This window comes from Mesocricetus auratus, unplaced genomic scaffold (genome assembly GCF_017639785.1).
Source record: "Mesocricetus auratus isolate SY011 unplaced genomic scaffold, BCM_Maur_2.0 Super-Scaffold_100028, whole genome shotgun sequence".
NCBI classification, from domain to species: Eukaryota; Metazoa; Chordata; class Mammalia; order Rodentia; family Cricetidae; genus Mesocricetus; species Mesocricetus auratus.
This window is the reverse complement of record NW_024429209.1, coordinates 7,914,632-7,938,143: the sequence shown is the minus strand read 5'-3', so window position 1 is coordinate 7,938,143 and position 23,512 is coordinate 7,914,632. Positions and strand designations below refer to the sequence as shown.

General features: G+C 42.8%; 1 protein-coding gene across 14 annotated transcripts in view; it reads left to right on the top strand.

Annotated features, from left to right (window-relative positions):
• The window catches only part of Ptprt (protein tyrosine phosphatase receptor type T), a 1,105,935-nt gene that overhangs the window by 1,039,416 nt on the left and 43,007 nt on the right, over positions 1-23,512 (top strand). For all 14 annotated transcript variants that reach the window (XM_040732970.1, XM_040732973.1, XM_040732967.1 and 11 more), the window contains 4 exons: positions 959-1,046; positions 12,030-12,106; positions 20,427-20,463; positions 22,026-22,123. In XM_040732970.1, the coding sequence (XP_040588904.1) occupies positions 959-1,046; positions 12,030-12,106; positions 20,427-20,463; positions 22,026-22,123 (300 nt within the window). The remainder of the gene's footprint in view (positions 1-958; positions 1,047-12,029; positions 12,107-20,426; positions 20,464-22,025; positions 22,124-23,512) is intronic.

Below are 23,512 nucleotides of genomic sequence, written 5' to 3'. Positions count from 1 at the left end.
TCCCTTCTCATACAAGAGTCCTAAACATGAATTCTTAAGCTCTGGTTTTGCATCCCCCTCCCCCATTCTCCCACTCATTCTCTTTGATTGCCTCCAAACCCAACCACTTGTACTCAAAAGCTTTATCTTTGGTTCTAGTTCTGAGGCAAACTAAGTGAACAACCACAAAATAATTGTTTTTTTCATGGTCACTACTACTACCTGCTCCAACAGTCCAAGCACCATCATGAGGTATGATTGCAGTAAATTCACAACTCTGGCCTTCCTGCAGCCTGTATCCCACATAGGAACATGAATGCCCTTTGTATAGTGTATGAGATGAACTCCTTACCTCCTTGTTTAGAGCCCTCCAATTATTCCCTATCACACTTAGAACAGCATTCTGTACTAGCCAGGAACTAGAAGTTTCCAGTCATTAGTCTCCCACACACAATGCTACCATACTCTCATCTATGAGCATGATCATGTGGCATTCTCTGACCTTTGCACCTGTTCCTTTTGCCTGGAAAGTTCTTTCTACTTTTCTCAATGTGACTGGTTTCTTCACCCCATCGAGGAGTAAATTTTCATGTGAGTTTTGTTATCCTGCTCTATTTCTTCACATCTTCATTATATAAAATTGAACTTTCTTTGTCCTTTGCTACATTTCACAATCCACTGGATACTGTAAAGTTCTAGTACCTACCTAGAATAATTTCCAAAACACATTTGGGGATCAATGAGTATCTGCTGAGTATATGAGTGAATGAATAAATGAATGAATGACTCCCCACTGGATATAACAGTATTTGTGCCAATGAACAAGTAAAGTCAGACCATGGGCGGCACCATTTCAGACACATATTCCTTCATACTGAGTGCCCATCACAGTGAATACTCATTTCCTTTTGTTGGTTCATCTATACATGAGGAGAGTTGCCATCACAGATATGCTAACCACTCTGCCTTTGCCTTGTAGGCCTTACCAGAGGGACAGACAGCTTCGTGGGATACAGCCAAGGAAGATGAAAACCGCAATAAGAATCGATATGGGAACATCATATCCTGTAGGTGTCCTGGGTGGTTCTATCTGTTAAATTTGGGGAAATGTGGGAGAAAAAATAACAGTTCTCTTTTCCTGGCATTTGATATAAAATAATCCTTAGGTTTCCAGCTTTGTGTTAGTGAATTATTACAATGACCCTAGAAAGCGATGGTGAGGAACCAAGCAATGGTCAGGAACCAAGGGAGTAAGGGAGGACTGCCACAAAGCTGACTACCACTCATGGATAGCACACAAGTATTGGCACTTCCAGATGACAATATGAACAGCCTTCAAGGCAGCACAGGGAGAGAGGGCAGTTACCCAAGAGAAAATGTTGAGTTCATGCTCTGTTAAGAGTTACCTATAGCAGCCTTTGTATGATCTATTGTAGCCCAACCTAGGCCTTTTGACATCTTAAAATTTCTTAAGATCTCAAGTTACCCATGTTTGGGCAAAGAAAAGGGAAAGGGAGAAATCCTAAGGGACAAGTTATTTCTAGCACACTTAAAAGTTTTGTTTTAACTGTCTAGACATCACCAAAGAAAGAAGCTGGAGAAAGAATAAGACACAGGCAGTTTGTAAAGGGAGAAAGAAGCAGAAGTTTTCGCTTAGCTGTTTCCTGTGCTGATTTAGGAATGGGCTCTGAATAGTGTAACTAATCAGAAAACATTTATAATTTCTCTCTTGCATGCAGACAGCAAGATTTCTTGCAAGTGAAGTGTCGGAAAGAGATATCCAAATAGTCAGCAAACATGTATTAAGGCATAATGTGTGGGCCTCCTCTGAAGACTTCCTGTCCTGGGAAATGACTTTGTTCTGGGACAGGTGGTTATTCACTATGACTCGTCCCCACCATCATGTGCTTCAGCACAGTGCCTGTGTATACTAAAGTATTGAGTGTATTATGCAACGTCCTTGTCAGGTTCTGAGTTCAAGTAAGGTCCACTGTCTAAAATAAGTTTCCAGTGTCCTACTCCTGGGAATAGAGAACAGATGTGAAAAGAAAATTCTTAAAACATAAGGAAAGGAGACTTACTCATTGAGAGATGGGAATACTCAAGCCAAGGGACAGAAGCCAAGATGTATGAGAGATACATAAAAGATAGAAAAGGTCTCCTCAGGCCTTCCACAGCTTATCTTTGCCTGGGTCATCACCAACTGTTTCCTGGTTCTGGACCAGTCTCTCCCTGTCTCCTTCATATCCAACTGGCCAAAACTTTCTACCTATCTGATCCTTGACAGGATTCATACAGATCTTTACTACATGACTAGATGATGTAATTTTTCCATTAAAAGATCTTTAGATGTTCGTTTTCACCCTTGAGTTCTCCTTGCAAGGCTTTTCTAGACCCACTCATGGGGATTCAGCCCATCACAGTCCCCTTGGTAAGCCACGCTGGCTATCATACAGCTCTTGAGCTTTATACGTTGTCCTTCCACACCTCAAGGTCAGCTTGACACAGTCCACTCTCCATCCAAGTGCCCTTCCCTCCTCTCTTTGTTTGCTAATATCTACTTCTTCTGTCTATCAGCTACCATCACTCTCTAGGGGATTTTTCTGACCCTAGTCATGTAGGTGAACCCCCCAACCTTCAGCCCTAGAGTTCTATGTCTTATGTTCACCTTGGCATTTGCCATCATTGTACATTGAGAGGTGTTTGGATGAGCCTGCTTGCTTGCCTCCCATACCTACCCCACAGCAGCAGAGTCACAGCCATCTTGCATTTTTGTTTCCCCAAACCTCCCATATGGCTGATGTCTAAAAAACAGTAACTGAACATGGGGAGGATCCTGTAGGGCATGAGCATTGGGTTTCTCGCCACTATGTCCCAAAATTGATAGTGAACACCTTAGAAGGATAGCCAGAGGAAGGCTGGGTTAAGCCAACACTGAAGGGTAAGTCCCACGAGGGAAGAGCAGAGAGAAGACATGACAGGAAGGAGAGAAAGACACACCATTCCTGCTGAGAGCTCCAGCTGAGAGTCAGAAGTGCAGACTGTGGTATTAATGGGATTGAATTCCACTGCTGGGGTGACTTCCTAGGCCCTATAGACACATCATTTACTGTACAGTAGCACCCATGTCAGGATGGGTACCAGAGTCAGGATAGGGTTGACAGGAATCATGTGCCCATGGCTGCTATTATAGGGAGCTGCATTCTGTCTGTGGGTTTCAATGGAAAAGGTTAAAGAGAAACACTCAGAGGCTTGGAAAGTGTCCCTGCTTTTCTTTATATGTGTCCCTCCCAAAGGCCGTGCCTGCCCAGCCTTAATAAACAGAAATAGTCTTGGCACAAGAAGAAAACCAGCTATGATTACCATTTTAAGGAACCCAGGTTCCCAAAAGGCCAGATTGGAGGACGACGGCCCAGGCCAGAGAGCACAGAAAAGATTAAAGGGGAAAGGGGGAGGGCAGGAGCTATGAGAGAGAAAACTTGGTGAAAAAGCTCTTTCTCCCAAATGACCCTATTTAGAATGTAGTAATGGAGACGGGGCTTTCCAGGGAATAGAAACTGAAAGGAATGAAACAGGGGGAAATGAACAGGCAAAGCAGGAGAAGAAAGTCCTTTGCTTTCCGATAGCTCCAGGGCAGAGACTGTAAGCAAGAAGAGATTTCAAGAATAGCAAAGTGTCCATCTCCCACCCCCAGCCCTGGGGACATTCTGGAGCTTTCTGGACTGGCAGTAGGGAGATGACTGTGGAGAAGGAAGTTCTCACAAGGGCTTCAGATTCCATAATGTGCCACAGTTCTGTGATTAGTCAGGATCCCAGAGGAGAACGGGTGGGACCCCCAGATAGCATCCTTTGAGAAGTAATGACAAGTCCCTTCACAAAGGTGTAGTCTAGGAGCAAAGACAGTAGAAGCCAGCGAGGATTCTGCAGGGAGAAATCACCAGGACCTGGAGACAGAAGCCACCAAACCCAGGTGTGTCCTCTAGTGGCAACTCCAACAAAGGGAGATGACCCTGCTCTTTTGCCTCCACCCATTCTATGCTTTCTGGCTGGTAGCCGATCCCAATTAGAAGGCAGAGGACAGAGCCAACCCAGTGGCTTTCAAGCTGTGGTCCCTGGGCAACAAACACTAGCAGCATCACTTTGGAGCTCACTGGAATTGCTAATGATCAGATACTTCCCTGGACCTCCAACATCAGAAGGCATGGATACAGCACCCAGTAGTCTTATTATTTCAGCTCTCTAGTGATACTTTGAGGATCTTATATGGTTATTGGAGAGCAACCTCCTAGACTGTAGAACCAGGTGGAGAACATGAAACATGAATCCCAGGGCTCACACTCATTTGCTAAAGCTTCTTTTACTTGAGTCTTTGGAAATCTTAAGTCACCGAGTTCTGTTTTTGAAGTCATGGTCAGGAGGTCAGGCACAGTCAAGTTGTACTCTGTTCTACCAGTTAGCTGCAAGTCCCCTCCATTTCTCTGATCTGTTCCTTACCTATAAGGTCAGAGTCCAATGTAGAAAACCCATTTTAAAAACTGAGTGGAGATGGAATATAAATCATAAGTCATAGATGTTCCACGTACAGCTGTTGAGCCTCTGAGTTCACAAGCCAGGATAAATGACCCAGAAATCAACTAATACCCAAGGTTACACAGTCATATAGTGAGTATATAGGACTGCCATGGTCAGAATTCTGATCTGTCACCTGCCAGGGTGTCACATGCTTTTCGCCAAGGGGTCTACCATACATAAAGCCACATCTATGCTTTTCAGGAGTATGTGCTGCCAAAAGCCCAAATTCATAACAGATAAGTTCCATAGAATGGTGTTCTCTTCCTAAAGTGGGAAGGACCAGGAAGGACTCAAGTCCAGACCAACTTAGAGTCCCTCTCATACAGCAGGATTCTCTACTGCTTCCTGGGTGACATAATGGGCCCCTACCTAGTTCATTGCTCCTGACTCTCAGCCTCTGCTCTTCTCTGTCCTCTCTACGGGTCGGGCTGAACCTCCAGGCTTCTCCTAGTACAGAAATCACTGGTATCTCCCAAGTACCCCCCAACCTCTTTGTTGCTCATGGCCCTAATTCTACTGCCAGTATCTGTGTCATTCTCTGAGGATGTGTTCTGGCCACTAGACCATCATTATCTGTCTGCAGAACAGACCACAGTACTAGGGAATTAAATGTCCTCAGGAGTTGCTTTCAACTGATAGCTAGTACAAGTGGGTGTCTAAGGATTCTACCTTCCTCTCCCTGGAGTTCCATATGTCCTGTCTTCTCCCAGAGCTCTACAATTGAACTGAGTCCCATTTACCCAGTGTGGTCAATTCTGGGTGATGCCCCTCCACTGGATTCCTTTCTTCATGGTATTTCCTGGGAGACCCTTCAAACTCACCAATCTAATTCCTCCACTCTGGTTCTGCACCTGCTGTTCTTTCAGAAAGGCTTCCTCATGGGGCACTGCTTGGTGACATGCTAAGGGTGCAAGGGGATGCAGTGGGAACACCACTGTCCCCTGTCCTCTTCTGGGGACTCTTTCCATCTCTTCTTCCCCTCTCTCTGGGCTCTTCCCTGGGCACTTCCCAACTTCAGCTAGCAGCTAACACAGATCTGCCAGGACAAGGAGATGCACAGAATGTATGCGTGTCCTCCTTGTGTAGTGCCCAAGCTATACCTTCCATGTCTCAATAAGGGTAATTCAATCAAGATTGAATGTTTAGACCTTTAGCTTCAATGAGGTACCCAGGCAGTCCCTGTGGAATTACCTGCCTCCTCCCTACCCACTCGTGCAAGATGATAGCATTAACATTTCCAATACTTCCAGGAAATGGTTTTTCAGCTCCACAATTCATTGTAATGAGTCAAATCTCTTTTCTCTGAAAAATTGCACCTGTTTTTTACCCTCTGCAGTGCCCGGAAGACAGAGGGAAAGATTATAAAGTATGCAAATGATATTCTCTCCCAGCCCCACCTCTCTGAAGTGATTCTCTCTTAAAGCATATGTGACTTGAGATGACTGATTTATTGGGTTCTGTCTGATGATGGAGAAAAGGAGGGGAAGCTGGGGTTTGTTTTTTAGTTAGAATTGTGCAAATGAGCAAACTGAACCTTCTCCTCCAGAGTGGTTGTAAAACAACAAGATAGAGACAGGGCACTAGGGTTGGGGACTGCGATGTTGGTGAGAAACAAAGGGTAAAGGGATGTGAGGCATGGAGTATTGGGGGCCAGTTTGCCACTACATCAAGAAGCTGACAGCCTTATACCTTCTCTTGAGTGACAGAACTCCATAGAGCCCTGAGTTTCTCATCCTTGAAGTAACATGCCACTCAGAGTTACGTTTTTAATCAAATGGCACAGTATTCATGAAGCTTCCAGAATAGTTCATGGAGCACCTTACATTCTCCAAACAAATAAATTTCTATCCCTTGCCATCTGCCACTGAGGGATCTTTGACCTCATGACCCAGTTCCAGTAAGGTCTCCTGATCTTTCCCAAGAGATATTAAAGTTAGTATGGAGGACAAGTCTGTACTGAATAACTCAACATTTATTTACATGCTCAAAACAGGGTGTGCACCATAATCATGTGAACACCTTGCTAAAACATACCATGCAAGGTTCCACTTGTAACTTCTGATACAGGAAATATGGAGTATAGTCTAAGAATCTGTATGTCTAAAGATCACACTTGGAGATCCATTGGTCTATATTGATAATAATAAAGCTGAATTTAGATATTAGTGTTGATTCTTATAGCATCTCCCGTGTTTTATATTTGATCTCATTTCATCTCTGGTACAACTCTGCAATAAAAAGTATGATTTGAGGGTTATAGTGGAATAAATAAAGGTTCAAGGAATGTTACAACCTATGCCAAGTGATATGGCGATCTAGTTAGGGATTGGGGAATCTCAGGTAGGCCTTCACACCTCAGCCAATCCTTTAACTCTCTTCTTATAAAGATAAGAATTGGCTGTAATGCCTTCACTGAAATAGCTCATTTGGGAGAGTGTTAGACTGAAGAATTGGCTGTCAATATTGGGGTAGGACAGGCTGGGAGTCCAGGTGTAATAAGAGATCAGCCATGAGGAAAGCAAGAATATGGTTCTGATGCATGATCTTAGATGAACGTGTGCCTCAGCATATGTAAAGGCTCTGTGAGCAGAACAAACATAGTATATTTGAACAACTTAAGGCCAAGGTTACCATGGAAGGGTATGGAGAAGAGAACATGGCAAGACAGTGGGTTCCCAGGCAATCAGAGTATGCATGGCTTTGTGGGGTATAAGAGCATCTGTTAGTGATGTATTATAGTTGATTCATGTCAGTGAACAAAAGCAGACATATTATCAGCATAATTTTAGTATATCTGTAATTTGAAGTCAGTGATGGTGGGAATATTTACATCACAGATATCAGTGACATATCAGACGTTTTCCCCTTTTAGAGAGCTGTTTGTAAAACATTTAGAAGCATACTGTTGGTCCACACTCAGAAGTCATAAAGAACAGATAGATTGATGACAGAGGTGATGCCCCCTTGCCCCTGCATCTATGTTAGTAGGACAGCTTTAGATTTCCAAGTCCTTCATAGCCACTCTGCCATCTACCCATGGCTACTTCTTTCCCAATAACCACCTCCTGGAGGAATCCAGGGAATCCAGGCTCCTGCCCCTATATCATACTTCAGTCTGGGAACTTCTCCTCCTCCACATGACTCTTCATAACTCTCCTCTTTGTCTTGACTCTCAAACACTGCATGCCAAATTAGCTGTTTTTCAAGCTTGCAAAATGTAGATAGAGCATAATGAACATTCTGGGCTGCTTGTAAATTACCTTGTATAAGCTCCTTGCTATCGTTGGCTGCCCCATCTTTCTCCATGTGCATGCGGGTAAACACAATTTTTATCTTTCTAATTACATAAAGTTAGAAGAAGAAAGGGACATAGAATAATATTAGCATTTCCCAGAACAGATAAATAAACCATGAGGACACTGCCACTCTTTGTATTGCTTTTCTGGAAGACCTGTATCAGAATTCTGTCCTTCAAGGAAAGCATACATTACTCTTGTCTCTGCAGATAAACAGATTCATCTTGGGGCAGATGGACAAATGGGGAACATCAGCTTTCTAGGTGTCTCTACTGTCACCCCACTGTGTAGTCCAGCCCCAAGCCTCCATTTATTGAGTCCCTGCTGTATGCCAGGCACTATCCTTTATTTCTTTCAGAGAAATTTTAGTCTTATAGAGAGTCTGAGTGGCAAGTACAGAATTCTGCACCACTTACGTATTATTTCCCCTTTCATCAACACTTCACATGAGTGAAGAAGATTTGTTGTTGTTGATAGACTAATATTGGTCCATTATTATTAGTTCCAGTCCATAGTTTGCATTAGGGCTCATGTTGTATGTTGTTCAGTTCTGTAGAACTGGAAAGTGCATATATTCCAATTACAGTATTTTTATAGAATAGTTTCCTTGTCCTAAACATCCCCCCTTATTCAACCTATTTAACACTCCTTCCCCCTCTTCTAAGCCTCTGCTGACCACTGAGGTTATAGACTCCATGGTTTTTCCTCTTTCGGAGCATTATATAGTTAGAACCATATGTAGAATCAACATTCAACATAGCCTTTCCAGATTGGCTTCCACTACTTAGCAATAGTATTTAAGTTTCTTTCATGCCTTTTATAGCATGTAAGTTCATTTCTCTTTATCACTGAATAATATTCCAGTATATAGCTATATCACCCTTTATTTATTTTTGGTTGTTTCCAAGTTTTTACAATCATGACTAAACTGCTATAAACATTTACGTACAGTTTTTAACATAGACATAAGATTGTGATACATTGGGTAAATACCAAAGAGTGCAATTACTAAATCACATGGTGAATGGATTCTTCATTTTATAGGAAATGGCCTTGCTATCTTCCAAGTGGCTGCACCATTGTGTGTTTCCAAAAACAATGAGTGAGTGCCTGTTACAAATATTGGCAAGTATTTGGTGGTGTTTTGGTTTTTTCCACTGTTGTGTATGTAATATTTCACTGTTGAAATTCTCAATTTCCTAGGTACTTGAGTCTTGGTGCCGTAATGTGGAATAAAGGACACTCTGCTCTTATTCAGATTTCACCTCTTCCCCTTCTTGTTACTCTTCCCCTCACAATTAGTGATCCCAGGACAAAAGATTCTTCCACAATCCTCCCCCCACTCTACCTTCCTGTAGTGTGTTAGCTCTTTCAGGATCCCTGCTCCCACAGTGTCCTCTAAGAGAAAGACTTCCTTGATGCCCATGGGTGAAACCTTCCTCACTTTTAATTCCTCAGTCTCATTTCACCACGCAAAGCTCTTTATTCCTCACTTTGGAGGCCTTGATATTTCACTTCTATTCATGATTCATCTCCTTGATTAAATTGCTCCAACTGCTTAAGCATGAAACTCACCTGCCGGAACCCTTTCTTAGTCCCTTCAACTAGTAGGCACATAGTAGTTATTCAAAAAGTGTATTCTTATTAAATAAATGGAGATATTAGTAGACACATATAATCTTTAAGGACATTTGACTAGAAATAGTAAGTTTCTTTTGTTTCTAATGATTCTTGCTTTCATATATATATGTATATATATATCCATTTTCAACATTTTAAAACAGAATTTCTGTTAACTCTGCTATGGTCTTCAGGCAAGCATAACTCAGTAACTAAAGGAGATTTTGATCTGCCTCTTTAGCATAGCAGGCAATTTATCAGTCTCATAAGTAAAAGAGATTTTTAACCAGTAAGTCATTAATAACAGCATTGGATGAAAACATAATATACATTTCCCTTTTCTGAGGCTTACAGATGTTGTAACTGCTAGTACCAGGATTTGATAGCCTTGGTTCAAAATCAGGTTGCACTCTTACTGAATGGTCGTCCACAGGAAGTCTCCTTCTCTTGAGTACTGATGGGTGGGGACCACTCACTTGCACAGACTCCAACAGTAGTTACATATGAGATGCTTGGAATTCCTCAGGACAGTGTGTCCTGTTGGTAGAGCTGAACAGGATGAAACTTAGAGAGGAACTATATAATTTGTGAAAGTGCTTGACTTCTGTGAACCTGAGTTCCTTTACCTGTGAAATCAGAATCATAGTCACACATCACTGTAACCATGATAAGGTGAAGAGCTACTTCTAGGTAAAAGTGAATGAGATGGTGTATCTAGTACTGGGGACTGTAATGAATTCAGACTCTCCTCACCCGGTGTCCCACATCTCTATCACATACCCATTTAGAGTTATCTACCACTTACCTACTCCTCCCTTCTAGTGGCTTCCACTGAAACATTTCCTCTTTGGAGAATTAGAAAAGGGGTATCCAGTATAATGCATTATCCAAGTATGGTACCTGCTGCCTGTTGATATTTGTGATTGATTCTGAATTAATCATATGAATGGTATCTTACACCAGTCCAGGGCCTATTTGCCCATAGCTGGGCCCATCCCTGACTTCCAGTTGATGTTGCATTGCAAGGAGCTGTTCTCTGCAAGATGACTTCTTTGCAACCAGGGACTCTGTTCCCTCTATCAAACTCCTGCAAAAGAGACCTGTGGTGGCTGCAGTCCCAGAAAGTTGTTCCAACTCTAGAGTTCTGAGAATATTACCCCATCTCTCTCTTCATCCAGCCTGCAAAGATAGTGTCTCTTTATTGTTTTCTGAATTATCTCACTTCTTTAAAGTTTCTTCCATTACTCAGTCAACAACTTCTCTGAGTATCCCCCACTATGAATACTTGCATGGTTTCTAATCTCCTGCTTGGGACTTTTTGAAAGCAGTAATGTGTGAACTTGGAATTAACAGGCCCGCACTTTTCTATGTTGTACCGTTCATTGGTCATATGGCCAATTTTTATGAACCTCAGTTTGCTCAGTTGTAACAAGGACTAACAAAACCATTCTGCCTCTCTCATAAGATCACTGAGAGTACCTGATGAGGTCATTCATTTATACTCTCACCAGGTACTCACTGACCTGCTGTGTGCTAGTCCCTTAGGGTTGCGAGGGATGGAACACAGAACAAGACAGCCAATTCCCCATCTCAAGAAACTCGAGTTAGGACCAACAAATGTGCTTATAAACTAAATAGTATTGTGAAAGTCCAAAAGGAAAAGCTGGTTTGCCCTCTTTAACCCTGTGAGGCCATAGGATGCCCATACCTCTCTATCCCACTGACTGTGAACCCCATCTCTGCCCTGTAGTAAGATGGGGTGAGGTATGCAATGGCAGGTGTGCAGTGATCCAGGTAGCAGACTGAGGATACTTCCCACCAGACCCAATCAGGATGTTCCCTAGTGTGTGTATATTAGCATTCAGAATTGACTTTAATTAATTGCAAAGGATTATCCAGCTTTTTCTGATATACCATTTAAAGTGATTCTAATTTGGTGTTATTTGAATCAAGCATGCTACTGACTAAAGCCGTACATCTTGTTTATGTCTAGATTGTTTGAAAAGGCATCTCAGTAACATGATTTTTAGTTATTGATGACCTCTTTTCTAATAATCCAGTCCTTAGTTTAATGATGTTATTGATAACACTACATTGCCAACAAGCTCTCTGCACCAAGAGACAAACATAAACTAGTTTGTGTCTTTGGAAAAATAGGTAACTTGCTGTTTTTAAGTAGTGTGGAAATAGAGCATATTGATTCAGACTCTGTGACCTTATGTTCTAGGTACTTATGTAAGCCTCTCTTGTATTATCCCATGAAGCAGGTATTTCCATCTCCATATTGGTGATGAAACCAGTAAGACTTAGGAAGCAGGTGACACACCTGCTCAGGTAATGGTGAAATCATAATCAAAATAGAAATTAGAAGAGGGGTCCTTTTTCAGATTTGTCACATCTCTGTACCTCTGTTTCCTCATCTATAAATAGCAGATAACTGTGAGAAAGTGACAGTAGCTGGAGTGTAGTAGCTAATCAATGACAGCTCTAAAGACGAAAACTACTGACTCTTCATCCCATAGTCTCTCATCTACCACTTCCTGCTTTTTGTTCTCTCTGCAGATGACCACTCCCGGGTGAGGCTTTTGGTGCTGGATGGAGACCCCCACTCTGACTACATCAATGCCAACTACATTGATGTGAGTATCTTGATTGGGCTAAGTATCTATGGGCCAGAGTTGACTGTCCAGACTCAAGATCTAACTGAAAGACTGTCTTGAACCTGTCCACAAGAAGGTAGCTGGATCATGTCCAGAGCAGTGCATCCCTTCCCTAGTTTGTATGACCCAAGTTGATTATCCACCCAAAGCTTTCAGGCAGGTTAATCTGTTCTTTGCAGCTCCAGGGAAACTGCTGATCTTATTTATTCAACCCGTATATTAATTGGTATATGCCTGTTCACTCAGCCACTCGTTTGAAGATACAACCATTGTGCTAGATATTAGGAGACCCACGAAAGTAAAAATGCCAGTGTCTCTGCCCTCAAAAACATCAGAAGAGAGATAAGCTGTGCCCATCTGTGGTAAACTAGGGTAATGGCTGTTATAGGTTTAGATAAAATACTGTTGGGATTCAGGGGTGGGAAACATATCCATCAGGGATGCAGAAAATTATGTGAGTCAAGGCTTCAAGTGTGAGTAAAATTCAAAGTCAAAATGAGGGATGACATCCCTTTGGTTAGAGAACAGCTCTTTCCAACAGGAAGGAGCTTGAAAAGAAATGCATACCACCTCTGTCTGAAGGTGGTGGAAACAGTATGGTGGGAACACTGGAAAATGGGGCTGACACTAGATCCTTGATGTCTTTGCTGGTTGGGCCCTGAAGAAAAGATAAAACTACTGAAGGTGTTTGAATGTGGGGGTTCCTATCAGCACTGAGCTTTACAATTCATCTGCTACTGGAAAAAAGGTAGAGCATATAAAGGAGAGCCTGGAACTAACATAACCAAGTAGGAGAGAGGCTGCCACCACATTCCAGACACTACTGAGAATGGGACTCAGTTCAAACAGGAGCCAAGAAAGGTATGCAGAGAAGTGAAAGAGTCTACCAAAGAGGAAGTATGGCCACTATTGCCAGCTGGTTATGCCAGAATTACTGATCAGAGGCCTTGAAGAATGACTCAGATTGCCACTGATCCCTCACTCTCAAATGTATTTACAGACAGCTATGAAGTACGGTAACGTGTTTCATGAATTTTCTTATAACATCACCTGGTCCATTAGTTCAACAAACATTTATTTAACCTTGAACCCAACACTACCCTACAGTGAATATTCAGCCAACAGATGCCAATGCAGGCTAGATCGGTTCCTCCCTCTTCTCTTTTCCTTTGATTACGGCTAGGTAGATGTGACTGCCCTAAAGTAGATGTGTATCAACATAGAGCCTTCCATGCCTGAGTTGCTGGAGCTATCTTGCCTTTGTTATGTGAATGGAAACACCCAGCAAAACCACATTCCTAGATGTACACTCAGCCCAGCATGGTCATTTGTCTCTTCACCCCAGTTACTCCTTGACACTCTCTACTCTCCTTCGCTTTGCTGATGGTAGTGACTGTGCACTTGTGAGAGTGGTTGTAGTGTTCAGGGAGAGAGAAAAGCTTTCTTGAATAGAGAAAGATAGAAGACCCAGGGATGGCAGGAAAAGAGAAACCAGGGTGCCTCTGCTCTCTTCTCTCCTAGGTGGAAACTTCTTTCTGGCCACATTTCATCTGCAACTCTGCTTCCCTCAGTTTCAGTTCCAGTTCCTCCCAGGCAATTTCCAGTCACCAGCTCTTATGATTCTGGTTTTCCATTGTTCCTCTAGGATGATGTTACTCAACCTGTAGGTTGTGACCTCTTTTAGGGGATCAAATGACCCTTTCACAGGGACTACCTAATACCATCAGAAAACACAGATGTTTATATTTAGATCATAACAGTAACAAAATTACAGTTAGGAGGTAGAAACAGAAATAATGTTATGGTTGGGGTCGCCACAACATGAGGAACTATATTGAAGGGTCACAGCATTAAGAAGGTTAAGAACTACTGACCTAGAGGCTCCAAGGTTTGTTATCTTGAGGCTGGCCAATAGTTCCTCTGTGTCATCATGCACCTCTAGAACCTGTAAAGCCAATTCTCCGTGTTGAATCCTCTCTGTCTGCAATGCTCAGGGTGGTTTCCACTTTACTTCTGGACCCTCCCTAACAAAGCTATCAAAAGACCTGCTGTGTAACCAAGACCTGGGTCCAGGGCTTCAGTGGAGACAAAGAAGGCCATTCTCTGTGTCTGTAGCCCTCCAAATGATTACACAAGGAGGAATTCAATTCTCAGCAGCTTGTCTACAGCAAGAGTGAGTTGCTCTAAGCATCTGCTCATCATGCCATTAGCTTTCCCCTTTATTAGTCACTTCACAAATACCAAGAAGACATTCTACTGTGTGATAGAAATACTGACCTTTCAGACTAGGATTCTGCCTGGTAAGATGGGTCAGATTAGAAAAGAGACTGTCAGACTGAAGCCTCAAGAGGGAGTCCAATGGAAGCTTGAAGGAGAAGACCTCTCAGTCCTGCCTTAGGATGTGACAGAAAACCAGCTGTACAAGAAAGGGTTATAGTAACCTAAAAATTAGAGATTATTTCTCATGTACCAGTAACTAGTATTTCTCATGTACCTTAACTAGTATTTCAACCTCACTGGGTAAATACCTCTAGCACCCATACCCAGTTGAGTAAGCTGGGTCCCTCACGGTAATGTATCTAGAATCCCACCCAAGAGGGAAGAGAGGAGGAGCTAGATTTTGAACCAGGAGTTCAAACTCTGCTTCCTCTAATAACAATAAGCAGTGACAATGGTAGTAGGTTCTCAGTGTGTCACTTCTGACCCAATGACATGTGCTTCAAGTGAGTCAGCTTACTAAGGCTTCTTGGCACCACTTCAAGGTGGTTCTTATCATTTCCACTTTGCAAATGGGGAGACTGAGACTTGGAGAATTTGAAAAGCGTGTCCAATGTCAAATAGATGGTCAGTGACATAACATGGGTATGGACCATAGCTGAGTACTGTCCAGCCCAGTACTCTTTCTCCTGGGCCTTCATCTACCCCAACACCATCCCACAGCATGCATTTAGTGGACGTTCTGCTAGCATGTGTTGATATGGGTTGAACTGGTTCCTTTCTTTCCTTCTCCACCTTGACTGTGGTCAGGTGGATATGAAAGTCCTAAGGATATAGCACATACATAGTCTTGTGTGTCCAAACGGCTATATTTATCTGGCATTTAATATCTAAATGAAAACTCCCATCAAATGATTTTTCTAGCTACTTACTCAATCTACAGTAGAGTGAATGTCTGACTACAAATAGAACTGAGAAATTTCCATGTTGTATAGGCAGCAAATGAAATCGCTTTAAATGCAAGTGACTCTGTACAGTGCCAGCACTAATCAGGTCTTCCATTTCTGTCCTGTTCTGTCATTACAAAGTCTTTTGCAAGCCTTTAAAGACAGGAAACCAAGGATTGAGGTTAAGAGCACCGCCCTAGGTCACACAGCTAGACTTTAATTCTCTGCACAGCTAGAACAAGCACAGCCCCCTCCCTCTCTGTATAAGAAGTAGATTTTATAGACAGGCCAAATGTCTCCACCACATGCTGTCCTAATGGGCAGTGTCAGGCCCTGAGCTGCCTTTAAATGATTAGCATCAAGAACTAATGAGACTACAGTCATGAATCCCATTCTTGTTGGGCCTGTTATATACAGGTCTTTCTGATGACTACCTTTGTGACTATAGGTAAGTAATTTATTCATTCTGATGGCTGCAAGATGCAATAAAATGCCAGCCCACAAGTATGTGATAGCTGCTATAAAGTACCTATCAGGGTTCGAAGAGGAAACAAGCTGGCTCACAGGTGTTAACCAGGCAGAGTTTAATAAGGGCCTGAATAATACTGAGGCAGAATAACCAACCAGACTGTGTGGAGTATCTTGGGGCTAGAGATGGCAAAGCAATGTCAGAAGTTCTGTGGCTTGATAAGAGAATGGGTACAAAGGGAAGAGTGTTACTTTAAGGACAAAGCTGTCTTGCTCTTGCCAGGGAGAACCTAACCCCTGCCAACACAGCATGGCAGAACCTAGAAGGGCAGATGCCCCAGCCTCCCACTGGCTTCTGAGCTTTTGCTTCCCCTCCTAGTTAGAAACTGCCCCCTTAAAGCCTGAGGACATGGGAGCCTCCATTGCAGTTTCTATTGTCACCTCCCAAGGCACAGAACAGAGTGTGAAAAAGACAATGGGGAAAGTGGGAAACAAAAGGACACCAAACACAACTACCCTCTTATGGTGTTTCCATGACAGGACAGAAAGCAGGAAAAATCAGGGTCGTGAGCCTACCTGAAATCACAGTAGAACTATATTCTTGTGGCCTCCTGGGGATTCCTGATAACCAATAATACAGTGGGGTGGGGTGGGGGCGGTTATGAACTATCTAGTCTTACAGCTTTACTCTGGTCTCCACCACAGCCCAAAGATAAGAGGTAACTATCCAAGCTATAGACCCTTCTCTATAATTGGATCTTGACAATTTATTAAAATGACTCTATTTGGATAATGAGCTAGATGAGGTCAACCTTGCCTGAGCCTCTGGAGGCTGTGGTATGCTGCTCTCTGAACCAACCTACTGGCATGTTTGTTTGCACACCCGAAAATGTATTGGCCACTTGAATCTGTTATAAATTACCAGCCTGGAAATAAATATCATATCTGGGTCCCAAGTAAGTAACAGATGCAGGAGTGCAGAGTGAGATAAATTCATTTTGGATGCAAACCTCTTTCCCATTGCTCACAGACAGATGGAGGCAGGCCCAGTGCTGGTTTGCAGTCGATCTGTGTGCTGTGTAGGTGGGACTTAAATGAACTGAAAGTTCTTTTAAGGTTAGGAAGTTTTCTTCACTAGCTCTTGGCAAATCCCCAGAGGAGATCCAGTTGAGCAATGCATTTCCTTTTATCACCTTTGCTAAGAAATCACTCTCATGGATTGAATTTTTCCTCTTTGGGAACTGTTTGAGTTTTCTGGAGTCCAGAGAAGGCCTTCTTGCTCAGATGTGGCATGGGGACAGGCAAGTGGCACATATGCATTCAGTGTGCTTTTACCAGGGTTGACAGCCAAGACAAACACTTCAATGCTGAGAGCACAGCCACAAGCAAGCTGGGCACAGACCTGCCCTTGTAAACCTCCCTCAACACAGAGTGGGGGTGGGGGTTAGACAGTGATTTAAATGAATAAGCCATCTGGTGATCGGTGCTTTGAAGAAAAGCTCAGTTGGTAAAGTGCTTGTCATGAGAACCCATAAAAAGCCATGTTGGGCAGCATTGCTGCAATCCCAGCACAGGGGATGTAGAGACAGGTGGTCCCCAGGTGCTTGCTGGCCAGGCAGTCTAGTCAAGTCAACAATCTCCAGGTTCACTGCAAAGAGTAATTGAAAAAGATATCTGGCATCAACCTCTGTCCCCCACACATGTGCACATACACCTCCAAACACATGTGAATGCATGCACGAACACATGTGCACACAAAATAGAACAAAACATTAGAATAAAAAAGCTGGCAATAGGGGAGAGAAGCAGACAGTGGCCTGGCACTAAGTCTTCTGGACAGAAATGTGATGACTACTATTTCTGAAGAAGGGCTATAACTCCATGGGCAATGCAAACAGCTGTGGAAAAACTAGACACATTGCTGATGGCATGAAGTGGGGATGCAGAAATGTTGAGAGGCCCAAACTAGAAGCTGATTAAACCACCACCTCTTCAGAGAACATTGTTCTGGCATCATAGTTAAGTCAGTTCACTTGGGTGCTCTACGGAGCTCCAAAGCAGAGCCTACATCTGTCTGGTTCATTTGCGGGTTCCCGTGCATTGTGCATAGTAGAATGTGCTGCTGTGATGCTTGCTGGTTGAATCTGAAATGACTGTGCAAGCAAAGGAAAACACCAAGTAGTGAGCCCCAGCAGGCCAATCTCACAATTAATGTGTAATTTCTTACCCAGAACTTTTTACCATTAACTTTCAAGGAACCTTTCAAAGCCTAGTTTCTTCCAAGGTCTTTGCCAATGCAAAACACAACTCTTGCATGCATCCCACTGACCAACCTTTGCAGAAAGCTGCACCCAGTTCTGGGTGCTGTGTCTCATGACCCAGGAAAAGAAAAATATAGAAGTATTTAGTGCTGTTCATGTTCCTGTATTCTCTGGGTATCTGTGAAGCCCTGTGGAGTCTCTCAAGAGAAAGGAAAATCATGAGAAAGGAGTTACCTCTGTATCACAGAAAAGGCCACATCTAAATTCCTGAATACTGAAACTAGAACACAAGATGAGTGTATTCAGGGAGCAGACACAGAGCGACAGCTGGGAGAAGAGTTCAAGATGAGGATGCAGACATGTAGTTACTCTAAGAGGAAGCATTTAGACATTGCTATGCAAGCAAAGCAGAGTCACTACATACAGACTCAAAAAAAGACAAATTTACCTCTCTGGTGTATCCTGAGAAGCCCACTACTGCAGGAAGCAGATGAGCTTCAGGAGTAAAAATGGGCTCTTGGAGGACACCAGGTAGTTTAAGTTATGGACCAGGTTAGGGAAGACTGTGAGAACAGTTGATGATGGAGATGGCAGAAGAGGGTAGGCATAAGAACCCTCATCATTCTGGGTTCTAAGGAGTTATTTTCTGTTCTCAAACCTGCTCAAAAGGCCCCAGAATCTAATTTTTCCATCCGGTCTGCATAGCCCTGTCCATCTTGACTCAGAGTGACAGATATGCCTTTCCATCCCTTTGTTGGTAGAGGAGACATCAGTTACTACTAAAGGTTCAGTATACACCCTGAATCATCAAAGTGTCTCAATAAATGTTTGCCAAGTGAGCAACAATACAATTATAATAACAAATACACATATGTAAAATCTTAGAATTGTATTCATTATATATTATAGGAATTGTCATGTATTAACTTGTTAAATCTTATTTAGTGTATTTTGATCAGTCTGATCCACATTTCATCAATATAACTGAGACCCAGAAAAGCTAAATAACTAACCCTAAATGATACAGCCTGGAAGGGACAGAACCAAAATTCAAACCTAAACAAGTAAGTTGGTCTATGGTATATATAATCCATATGCTATGCTGCCTTTTTGGTTGGTTTGTCATAGCTTGTTTATTTGGCATTTTCTCTAAGTCTAACACTATATAAAGTCTATGGAAAATGGTTTCTATAGGGTTAGTTGTGTCAGCTGAGTGTCCTCATTAAATATAGGGGACCACTTGCATTAATCATGGTATGAGGTTAATCTAGCCATGTATTTTAGTACATGGTTAATTTATCCAGGCATTTTCATTGCTGTAACTGAGTTTCTGAGTAAGAAAACTTAAAGGAGAAAATACTTAGTTTGGCTCACAGTTTCAGAGACGTCAATCCCTCTATCCTAACAAGAAGGTGTGGCAGAGCACAACAGTTCACATTAGAATTTACATCCCAATCAGGAAGCAGAAAGGGGGAGTTATAGAAACAGAACAAGACAAGAATCTTTAAGTTTACTCTCCCACTTCCACCAACTAGGCCTCTTCTTTTCCCCTTCTCCCAATAATACTATCACATTAGGAACTTATCAAGAGTTAGTCCATTCCTTGGGTCATCCATCTATCACTAAATGCTGATCATATTTGATAATCTATACTATACTTGAACTTTTATTCAATACAATACAGTTCTTACTCAACACAATACACTTTTCATCTGTAACAAAGGAGGCCCACCATCCATTCCCCTCCCAAGTAAAAGACAGTATCATCTACAACCTTTTTCCTCATGACTAGGATGCTATGGCCACCAACTTAGTTCCATTCCGTGGAACACATCAAAAACACAGGCGTATGGGAGCACTCTGAAAGAGCCAGGGAAATCACAAGCTGGTCTTTGAATCAACAAATAGCTCTTGGCTGTCTGAGTTCACATTTCCACGTGGTCCTCTCTACACCCAAAACTTTCCTATCACCAGAGAGAAGTAATTCCTTTTTCTGACTGTTAACAATGTTCAGCCAAAAATATACCTGTCTTTCTCTGTTTCTTCCTCCAGGTGCCCCAGTAGACCTAGTATTGGAATCTGCATTTGATTATTATGGCTCAGGAAAAGCGTATTGGTCATTGGTGTCCACCATAAGCCTTAAATGCCTTCTCACCCTATTTTTTGGTGCATGAGCGTAAGGAATACCTAGGGAAAACCTGTATAGGCCCTCACAGGTAGTCACAATAACAGCTAATGCTACAAAGTTCTGACCTCTGCACATGTGGTCTTTGCTACTTCTCTGAGATGCTATCCCCATTTTGCCTATGAGAACACCAGGTAGCTGGCAAGAAATGTGTCTTAATACTGTGCTGGTTTTGATCTTTGACTGGAAACCCTTCACTGTGTTTTCCTCCTATTATCCAGGGGTACCACCGACCCCGGCACTACATTGCAACCCAAGGTAAGTGTCCTGGAGTGCCCTCAAGGATATCTAAGAAGAGGGGTTTTTAAAATCAGGGTAAGCCTTATTATCTACTATTCCTTTCTCTGTTATCCCAAAGCTCTTTCTCCACTAAATAATCTGGCTTCTCCTGAAGGAAGGGGATGAACTTTCACAGACAAAGAAGCCAGAGAGACAGGACAGCAAAGCTGGCAGAAGTCCTTGAGAAACAAGATGATGACAAGTTGAGCTTAGACTAGCAGCAGAAAGAGCTGTCACTAAGAAATATCATTAAGAGAAGAGGGAAGGGACCATGTATAGGGTTACAAGAAAAAAACCTCAGCAGGCTACCCAACAGATGTCCCCATCCCTTCAGTGAGTATAAGTCCACAAAAGAGATGCAGTCAGTTGCCCTGTGTGGCAGAATGCTATCAGAAGGCTTAAAAATGACTATGCCTTCTAAAATCTCCTGGGGGGAAGTCCTGCAGATAATTATATGTGTGGACCTTGACACATATAAAAAGCATTTTTCACAATGTTATCATGTCATCTGTAATAGGAAAAAGTGAAAACTCTTAAATGCCCAATAATAGACAGGTTGGTTAAATAACATCTGGTATCTCCGTGTTGTAGAAAGCTCTGTAGCTCTGAAAAATATCGTTTTTGAGGCTATGAAAAAGTACTTATAATAGACCTGGTGCTTATTGAAGAAAATGCACATTACATACAAAACACAGGAAAATACTATTCAAATTTTCTTTCAAATACATGAATTGCTTTTGTAATTTTGAAATTGATGAAGACCCAGGATATTAAGAACTGCTTCCTAGGAAATTGCTTTGGACTGTCAGATCCTATCTCCTATTCCTTGCTTTTCTGCCCTTTGCCTTGATTTTTTTCTTTTACATTTTCTGTGTTTTAATTCTCTCTTTCCTGGTCAAGTTTCAGATGAATGTCTCTGGCATTTGTCAAACTCAAAACTCTGGACCCGCCGGGCGGTGGTGGCGCACGCCTTTAATCCCAGCACTCGGGAGGCAGAGGCAGGCGGATCTTTGTGCGTTCGAGGCCAGGCTGGACCGATAGCCTCCGAAACAATACAGAGAAACCCTGTCTCGTAAAAAAACAAAAAAAAAAAACAAAAAACAAAAAAACAAAAAAACCTCTGGACCCTCTTGCTTTTGACAGCCCCACCTCCCCATCCTAATTCCCTCCCTACCTCTCATTGAGATCCTGCTGTCCAATTTTGAACCCCCCCCCTTGGACATGATCTAAACTATAGTCCAGATAAAGAAGTGGATCAGGAGAAAGTGGAGTCACTGGACTGAGCATAAAGGTAGCGATGAGGATGGGGAGGATGCTGCAGACCATGGATACCTTTTCATCTGTTTTTCTTATCTGTGCTCTGCTATGGCCCCAACAGACTCATGCCTCTGGCCTCAATCTCAGCTACTTGGTGTCCCACTCAGACTCCCCTGGCTTCACTTCTACCCATCCATGTCAAACCTTGACCAGCCAAGAGACAACCCTTTCAGCATCTACTTTGTACCCACAGCCTCTAACCCCATCACCTTCCCTGTTGGCAGGTCCAATGCAAGAGACTGTGAAGGACTTTTGGAGAATGATCTGGCAAGAAAACTCCGCTAGCATCGTCATGGTCACAAACCTTGTGGAAGTGGGCAGGGTAAGCCTCTCCTTTGGTTGTGTGGGCAGAGGGTGGTGGAGATGCACCCTGGCGTGCCTGGTGCCTGCATTGTGTCACCGGCTTCCTAAGCAGCACCACACCCTTACAGCAGCCTATAGGGATGGGAGATACTATACTGCTACTTCCCATGTGAGCAGTGTTCTGTCCCTTCAAGTCTCCATGCCATTTCTATCCTCTCTTTCCACTGATGATGTCATCTCATATGTTTTGAGGAAATTAAAGCCATCAGATGGGAACACTGTCACCAACACATCACAGACCTATAATCATATTTGTATCTACAGCCATCTTCACATCCTTCCCTTCTGTTTATGAGAAAGGGCTGTTTATGTTGACTCCAAAAGGTTGACTATTGGCCATTTCTTATGACAAAGCCCAATATGACAAACACTAAGCTTCAGCCCTTTGACAGGTGACCCTTGGGAAGATGCCTTCTGGGAGGTCACTGCAAGCCTGTGTTTGCTCCCACCACTCATCCGTTGCCCAAACATCCTTTTCCCATTAAAGAGCCTGATCTTCCCTGACAGAATAGAATGAAGTTGGACTATAAAAGAAATCAGAGGGACATGGCAGTAAAGCAACCAGGAGTCCCTGAGAAGCAAGGAGTAACACACTCAACTTTGAAGGGAGTCAAGAGGGACCTGTCACCAGGATATATCATTAAGAGGGAAGGAGCCAGGCAGGGCAGATCAGATGAATTAATATCCCCAGGTTCAGTGCAACAAGACACAGAGATTTTCTCATATTCCCCTTTCATTTGAAATCTAAGACTCTTCTTCATTGCTGGATTATTTCCTTCAGCATGTGAATATGCTCAGTAATTTCTATCTCAGAGGGACAAAAACCACCACCAAATGAGTCACAAAACAAAAGCAAAACTCATGAACCTGCTAAAGTGAGGGTAGGGATGGGGGGATGGGCAGCAGTGATAAGGGAGGAAGAATTATCTGAATAAATTATAGTTATGTACAAAATTGTCAAACATCAAAAGTCATTACTACAAAATGATTAGAAACACTTTTTAAAGCCGAGCAAAGGCACCTCCCCTGTTCCCATGTTTCTACTGAATCCCAAGGACTCACAGATGATTTGTGTCTCCACTCCTCTATCCACCTCAACATGGCAGAGCTCTTCATTCCACCATGGCAGAGCAGTGACGTCGTCAACATCACTTCCTTTGTGTTGACAAACCCAGGCTCCACATCTCTCTCTTCATCTCTCTTCTCCTCTCAGCAGCATCTCACCCTCGACTACCTGCTCTTCTTCCCCTGACTGTGAAACCTCAACAGGGTTCAGACCTCTGTCTCCCTCTCTGTTCTATCTAGATTGGGTCCTAAATTGCCCTTAGCTAGAGCTTAGAAATGGGGC